Raw genomic sequence first — 7,886 nt, forward strand, 5'->3', positions numbered from 1 at the left:
GTTGTTTCTGCCCAAGTTTCATCAATGAGTTTGTTGGTGTTGTGTTTGAATCATTAGAGTAATAAAAAACAAAAAAAAGTCACGCACCTTATTTTGTTCTCACGTCAAGATGCTGGAATTTCGTTTTGAGTATTGCTGAAATTCTGTTTTACCTATTTCATGAGTTTTGGTTGTTGTTCTTGTAAACCTTGGATACCATAATATAATTTGGGGAAGTTCTTGAGTTCTTGAACAAGATTCTTGAAGTTCTTGGGCCTGCAAGACTTGACTTGAAAGTTCTTGAAACCATAAAATCAAGAACTAGGGTTTCTTGAAAGTTTGAATAACCTTGCATCCGCTTCTTGATCTTGTGGTATAATCTGAAATTGTGATCCTTGAAGAGCCGGAATCTTGAACAAAAGACAAAAAAAGAAGAAAAGAAACGAAACAAAAAAAAAGAGGAACGAGAGACCGAATGCTCAATGGAAATCAGATTTCCAAATCTTGATTGGTTTGAGTTTCCAATTCTTGGTTGGCTTCCAAATCTTAATTGGCTTCAATATCTTGAGCTTCCTATTCTCGACTGAATTCCAACAACCTCAAATGACCTGGATAGCCCCAAAAACACCCCAAACCAGTTTCCTAAACCGCTACAAAGACCTTATCCAAATCACCCTTGGATTCTTGAGTTTCCTAAATTGGTTGGACTAGTTGTTGCAAACCGAATTGGCTGAAATTTGAGGGCTGATTCTGGCATTATTTGAACACCACAAAAGCACCTTTTTCCCTCCAAAATACTGACCAGAACTCGGCAAAAACAGCAGCTCAAAATTCCAGTTTTCGGGTTGGAGTCTTTCTAGGATTCCAAATTTCAGCTTTGAGTTGTGAGTCGCGTCTAGTATCGATCATCTTAGGATTGCTTTCCTACATTATTTGAGTCATTAAACAGCATCTTAATTGTGTCATATACCTGAGTTTGTTCCAGTTTGACCCCTTGCTTCATTCACTGTTTGATACGTGGTTGAACGTCGACATTGGAGCTCCTTGGAGGAAATTTTCTGATTTTTTCAAGAGAGGCAAACAAAGGCCAATAAGGGTTATTTGTGAGATCATTAGAGTGGGTAATTTTGAGTGACACAAGAGAGTTGAGTGTAAACACGTAAGGGAGCGTCAAAGGCAATATACCCTTGTGTCTCTGCTAACTCTTTTTACAGGTTTACCTTAGCATGGATTCTCACCCTTTTGACAATAAACTTAACATGGAGGCCTTGACGAGTGAGTTCCAATGGAGGATGGACATGTCCCTTGAATCCCTACATGAGTGAATAGACCAACTTGAGAACCATCAACAACGAAGTAACTCGGTTCATGGAGGAAGCAATAGGGATGAATCCGGTCCTATGCATGGCGGAGATGAGGAAGACCGACGGCCTAGATATGCTCACCAAGACCAAAGAAGGAACGATGATGCACTCAAAGAGATCAAAATCAAAATCCCCTCATTCCAATGGAAATCCGATCCGGATGCCTACTTGGAGTGGGAGAAACGCATCGAGATGATCTTCGAATGTCAAGACTATAGGGAGGACCAAAAGGTAAAGCTTGCCACTCTCGAGTTCACGGATTACGCCATTATCTGGTCGGATCAAGTGCGACTTAGCCGAAGGAGATGTGGAGAACTACCTGTGACCACATGGCATGAACTTCGCAGGTTGATGAGGAAACGGTTCATTCCAAGTCACTACCACCGAGACCTTTATCAAAAACTACAAAACTTGAGTCAAGGGTCTCGAAGTGTAGATGACTGTTTCAAGGAGATGGAAATAGCCATGCTACGTGCCGATGTAGTGGAGGACCGGGAAGCGACAATGGCTAGGTTCTTAACTGGGTTGAGACCCAAGATTGCAGAGGTAGTGGAGTTGCATCACTACGTGGAAATCACGGACATGGTGGACAAAGCTTCCAAAGCGGAGCGTCGCCTCAAGAGGAGGGATGCCACTCGACTCACTAGTACATAACCGGTTAGCTCGAATTGGAGAACATATCCGCCTACGAAGGAGAAGAAACCGATTATGGGAGCTTCGGGAAGGATACCAAGGCGGTGACTGACGCCTCTAAAGCCCATAACCATGAGATCAAGTGCTTCAAATGCCAAGGGTTTGGTCACATCGCATCTCAGTGTCCAAATCGACGAACCATGCTCTTACTTGAAAATGGAGAAGTCGTGACGGATGAAGAAGACAGCTATAAAGGAGTACCATCGTTGGGAGAGAAGGATGCCGATTCTAGTGAGGAAATACCAACGAATGAACAACTCGACTTAGTGGTTCAAAAGGTGCTAACTGCTCAAGTAAAGGAAGAAAATGGCCAACAAAGGGAAAACATCTTCTACACACGTTGTCACATAAAAGGCAAGGTGTGTAGTCTTATAATTGATCCCAGGAGTTGTACAAACGTGGCAAGTATGACACTAGTGGAGAAGGCCTCGCTTCCTACAATCAAGCATCCACATCCATATAGGCTCCAATAGTTGAACGACAGTGGAGATGTGCGAGTCACAAAGCAAGTCGAGATCCTATTCCGCATTGGTCGATACGAGGATAAAGTCCTCTATGATGTCGTGCCAATGCAAGCTACTCATGTGCTATTGGGGAGACCATGGCAATATGATGAAAGAACTAGCCACGATGGTTTCACCAATAAGTACACCTTTATGCACGACAACAGGAAAGTCACACTTGTGCCTCTCACTCCTAAACAAGTGCACGAGGACCAAGTCCGGTTGCAACAAGAACACGAGGAGCAAAGGAAATTGAAAGGAGCCGAGAAGAGTGAGGGAAAACTGGCCTTAAATGATTCGGCCCTTGAGAAGAGAACTGAGAGGAAGCAAAGCATGCTCGCAAAAGCCAGGGATTTAAAGAAAGCTTTACTTTCTTACCAACACTTGCTTATGATAGTATGTAAAGAAGTTATGCTTGCTTCTACCATATAACTACCATCATAACTACCATATAAATTTAACCACTGTATATTTTCATGATACCCCGTGTTATCTCATTGTTGCAGGAATTTGAGGATATGTTTCCTGAGGAGATCCCGGATGGACTACCTCCCATCCGTGGCATTGAGCACCAAATAAACCTCATTCCGGGCTCACCATTGCCCAATAAAGCCCCCTATCGCATGAGTCCCGAGGAAACCAAGGAACTACAAAGGCAAGTGGACGAACTGCTTAAGAAAGGTTGGGTGCATGAAAGCCTAAGTCCCTGTGCCGTCCCCATCATCTTGGCGTCAAAGAAGGATGGAAGCTCACGCATGTGTGTGGATTGCAGAGCCATCAATTCGATAACGGTAAAGTATCGTCATCCTATACCTAGGTTAGATGACATGCTAGATGAACTAAATGGGGCTGTAATTTTCATGAAAATTGATTTTAAAAGTGGGTATCACCAAATCCGAATGAAGGACGGGGACGAATGGAAAACGGCTTTTAAGACTACTTATGGGTTGTATAAATGGCTAGTCATGCCCTTTGGTTTATCTAACGCCCCTAATACATTCATGAGGTTAATGAATCATATTCTACGCCCTTTTCTTGATAAATTTGTGGTAGTCTATTTTGATGATATCTTAGTCTCTAGTCGAAATCTTGATGAACACATAGAGCATTTACGTGTTATTTTAAATGCCTTATGCCAAGCAAGTTTGTATGCTAACTTGAAAAAGTGTTCTTTTTGCACAAATCAGTTGGTCTTTCAAGGATATGTTATTAGTGCATAGGGAATACAGGTAGATAAAAGGAAGGTGAAAGCCATCCAAGATTGGCCGACACCAAAGACTGTGAGCGAAGTAAAGAGCTTCCATGGATTAGCTAGTTTTTACCGCAGGTTTGTGCGAGATTTCAGCACCATTGCCGCTCCGTTGACTGCCGTAATCAAGAAGAATGTCGCCTTTCATTGGGGAGCTGACCAAGATAAGGCATTTCAATTACTTAAACACAAACTCACGCACACACCTGTACTTTCTTTGCCTAGTTTTGACAAGATGTTTGAAATCGAATGTGATACTTCAGGTGTTGGCATTGGAGCTGTGTTAATGCAAGAGGGTAGGCCTACTTTAGCGAGAAGCTGAGTGGGGCAGCCTTGAACTACTCCACCTACGATAAGGAGCTATACTCCCTCATTAGGGCTCTCGAAACATGGCAACATTATTTGAGAGCAAGGGAGTTCGTCATTCATACTGATCACGAGTCACTCAAACACTTGAAGTCACAACAAAAGTTGAACAAAAGGCTTGCCGATGGATTGCTTTTGTTGAGACTTTCCCATACATGATCAAGTATAAGACAGGTAAAATCAATGTAGTAGCTGATGCCTTGTCACGCAGGTACTCTTTACTTACCTTACTCAACACTAAGCTACTTGGTTTTGAAACCATCAAGGAGTTATATGCAAAAGATCCAGATTTTAGTGAATGCTATGCACAATGCTTACAATCTAGGTTGGATCACTTTTTTATGCATGATGGTTATTTGTTTCGAGTTGAAAAACTATGCAACCCTCAGTCTATTGTTAGTCCATGAAGAACATTCAGGTAGTCTAATGGGACACTTTGGTGCTGCAAAGACTTTGGTTGTTTTGCAGGAACACTTCTATTGGCCAAAGATGAGAAGAGATGTGGAACGTGTGTGGTTGGTCGATGCATTGTGTGCCACAAAGCTAAGTCTAAGACTCAACCATTCGGTTTGTATACCCCTTTACCTGTGCCTACTACACCTTGTGATGTGTGCATGAACCAGGGCCCAGTCCAAGTCCCATTAGGCCCAGTCACACGTGCACGGGCCAAGCTATTCAAGGAATCCCTCCAAACCCTTGTTCAAGTTGTCCACGATCAACATGGAGGCTATAGAGATATTGAAGGCTTGGAAAGGATCAATCAAGCAACTTGCACTTTGGTCCAAGCCCAGGAAGACTCCAGTGGGCCTCCTTACGAATCGGCCGAGTAGGGCCTTAGTCGTTGTTTCCATTTTGTTTGGACTAATTGTCCGTAGAAGGCTTGAGGCCGGCCCACCTTGATGACAAGGTAGCCGACCTCCCCTTTAGGTTTCTTTAGGGTTTTTAGTTGTTTCATTAAGCCTATAAATAGGCTAGCCTTGTAAGGTTAAAGACTAGTTTTTGATGAATTAAAATTATTAGTGCATTCGTTTTCTTTCATAAAGAATTCGTGCCTTTCAACTTGCTTGGCAAGGGTTATTGAGCAATCTCGCGTCCTGTCCTTGATTGTTCGTCCGACCTATTCCCCTGGAGTATTCACCTTCATTGGAGTGTCGTCTACCACCTCCAATCAAATCGAGTTGTCCGTTTGAGTAAGGGTTCCGCAATCCAAGCGTTGGACATCCCCGCTAGATCCTTGGGCAAACGTGCTACGTGTCTCGACCGTGGATCGAGGAACGTATCAGTTGGCTTCAGAGCTTTGGTGGAGGTATCTTCCGTTATATCCATAGTTGTGTCTTAGTTTCATTATTTCCGCTGCCTTGTGTTTTGAAAAAAAAAAAAAAAAACTGTTCGTTTGCTTTGTTGCTTCGTTGTGCCGTTTTCCTTCGTTTGTTATCTAGAAATTCTGGTCGTTGTTTTATTGATTGAGTTCGTATCCATACCCGTTCGTTTGTGTCTTCAAGTCTGTCCGTTGCTGCTTTGCTAGTCAAAAAAAAAACAAACAAAATCTGTTTGCATCGCTTGTCAAAAAAAAAAAAAAACATTCTGTCCGTGTCTTGTCTTGTGCCTTGCCGTGAGTCTTTCCTTTCTGTCCATTGGTGTCCGCATTCATCAAAAAAAAAAAAAAAAAAAGGAGACAACCAACAAAATAGAAATTTCTGTCCGTTGTGAGTCAAAAAAAATCTGTTCGCTAATTCTTGTTCTTGGTCGCGTAAATTTCTGGACAGTTGTGTGTTTTGTTGCTAGTCCAATCTGCCCAGATTTTATCCTCGTATTACAACCATTCTGCCCAGCAATTGGTCCTAGCCGAAACTGAAAAAAAAAAACACAAAAAAAAAAGAAGAAAGAAAAAACCGCGGCTAGGGTTTTGTGCGGCTAGAGTTTTTGTGATTGCCAAATCTGTCCAAGTGTTAGTCGCTTATCTAAGTTGTTTAGTTAGTTTCCTAAACTGATTTGTGGACCAAACTTGTTGGAGTTGTGAATCTTGAAGGAAATCTACGTGAGTTTTAGGATTCTTGACTTTCTTGAACTTAATCTTGAAGTTCTTGGAAGTTCTTGATAAAAAACTTGGAGTTTTGGGGCTGTTGGTTGTAGTAAATTAGGACTTGATCAGAATCTGGTTTTGAACCCCTTTCGGCCAGGTGTAGTCTATTACCAAGTATAAAAAAAAAAAGAACCGAAAAAGAAACAAGAAGAGCCATCGGGTAGCAAGAAAACCAAGAAGGAAAATCGCACTTCTTATTGCCAAATCTGTCTTATTGCATCTTGTACCCAAACCAGAAAATTACAGCAAGTAGAAGAAAAAAAAAAAATTCAAAAGTTTTGACCAACCTCTTCTTGAAATTCTTGAACACCTTGAACTTTGATTACTTGCACTACCTTTTGGGATTCTTGAGGTTCTTGATCATCAAGAGTTTTGAAGACTTGCACTTCTCTTCGAACAAAGAGTTTCTTGTAAGTTCTTGCATCCATACGGGGTTTCCTTGGTTTAGGAATAAAACCCTTGGGAGTTTCTTGAGCAACCCGTGGGAAAGAACCCTGAGAGACTTGGTTCACGCTGTCTTGAGACGCCATTGACTTGGCACAACAACCGAAACTGTCTTACTCTTGGCACGAAGGAAGGAGCCGAACTGGTTGTGACTTGAGAGTAGAGAGAGAGCCGAACTTCTTGGGTGAAGTGTGCGGCTGTGAGGGGAGGTTAATAGGGAACAATAGCCGACTTTGGGAGGGGTTCAAGAAGGAAGAAATCTGGAAATTTCGGTGGCCCAATTCTGGTTTTTGTTGTGAGCATAGTGGGCGGCTGCTTGAGCGGGTTTATAAGGGTCTTCTAGCCGACTTTGGGAAGGGAATAAAGGGAAGATTTCTGGAAAATTACGGTCAAGAGGAGAGAGAGGGAACCGAATCTGTTTTGAGAAGAATTAGGAAGTTGCTTAAGCAAGGTTTTCAAAGGAAGTTTTCAACTCCAACTTGTTTGCCAACTTAGTTTAGGAGACTAAGTACAACACTTGGATAAAACTTGGACACCTTCCTACTTTTTCTCCTCCATTTTTGGGATATTCTCCTACATTTCCTCATTCACTTTAGGAAACTACTCCTACATCTTAGGCATTCTTAGAGTTTCCTTTATTGGTAATATTTTCCAAATCTGTCCACCACCTTTAAGCTTTCCAAAACCGTCCTTCCCTTCATCAAAACAAATCTCTTGCTTACTCTTGTGGGGGACAAGTTGGTGACGCTAATCGGGCTCGAGCAACATTACTCAACTACCTAAACCAACAGGTAAAGGTACCTGGTAAGTTTTATAGAGTGACTTGAGCACTACACACGAGCGCGAGAGATACACTTAGGGAGTGAAGTGAGGATTATATTTGCACTTTCTTTGCTTGTTACTAACCTTTGCAGGGGGGGCATCACGAGACACATGGAGCAAGATCAACAACCACCTTCCAAAGACCTTTCTCTGATGTTCACCGCCATGAGACATGAGCTCAAACGCATTAGTGAGCAACAAATGGAAGAGTTGCACAACCGGTTTGACGAGCTCACCAAGAGTCTCACCCCAGGCTCTCGTTCTGGATCACGCAATCGGAGTGGTCGTGACCGCAAAGGAGCACCCAGTGAGGACTACTCCGCCAGTGACGACGACGAGCGACCCGAGAGGCCGCGACGGGACACGCCTACGAACGAACTCAA

At 42.7% G+C, this 7,886-nt stretch overlaps 1 protein-coding gene across 1 annotated transcript; it reads left to right on the forward strand.

Moving 5' to 3' along the window:
* The first annotated feature begins 2,176 nt into the window (after nt 1-2,176).
* LOC140005581 (uncharacterized) lies at nt 2,177-7,679 on the forward strand. Its single transcript, XM_072046585.1, has 4 exons — nt 2,177-2,395; nt 2,510-2,935; nt 3,046-3,390; nt 7,596-7,679. Exons 1-4 carry the CDS (start codon nt 2,177-2,179, stop codon nt 7,677-7,679), a joined length of 1,074 nt encoding a protein of 357 aa, XP_071902686.1.
* Nucleotides 7,680-7,886: the final 207 nt, after the last annotated feature.

The sequence above is a fragment of the Coffea arabica genome, chromosome 4e (assembly GCF_036785885.1).
Source record: "Coffea arabica cultivar ET-39 chromosome 4e, Coffea Arabica ET-39 HiFi, whole genome shotgun sequence".
In the NCBI taxonomy this organism is placed as follows: domain Eukaryota; kingdom Viridiplantae; phylum Streptophyta; class Magnoliopsida; order Gentianales; family Rubiaceae; genus Coffea; species Coffea arabica.

Bases quoted from the DNA above. Each gene is read 5' to 3' on its own strand.
- LOC140005581 (XM_072046585.1), top strand. From the start codon at position 2,177: ATGCTCTTACTTGAAAATGGAGAAGTCGTGACGGATGAAGAAGACAGC. The intron at 2,396-2,509 runs GTGTGTAGTCTT...AGGCTCCAATAG, and splicing joins GTTGTCACATAAAAGGCAAG to TTGAACGACAGTGGAGATGT. The intron at 3,391-7,595 runs GTAATTTTCATG...TAACCTTTGCAG, and splicing joins TAGATGAACTAAATGGGGCT to GGGGGGCATCACGAGACACA.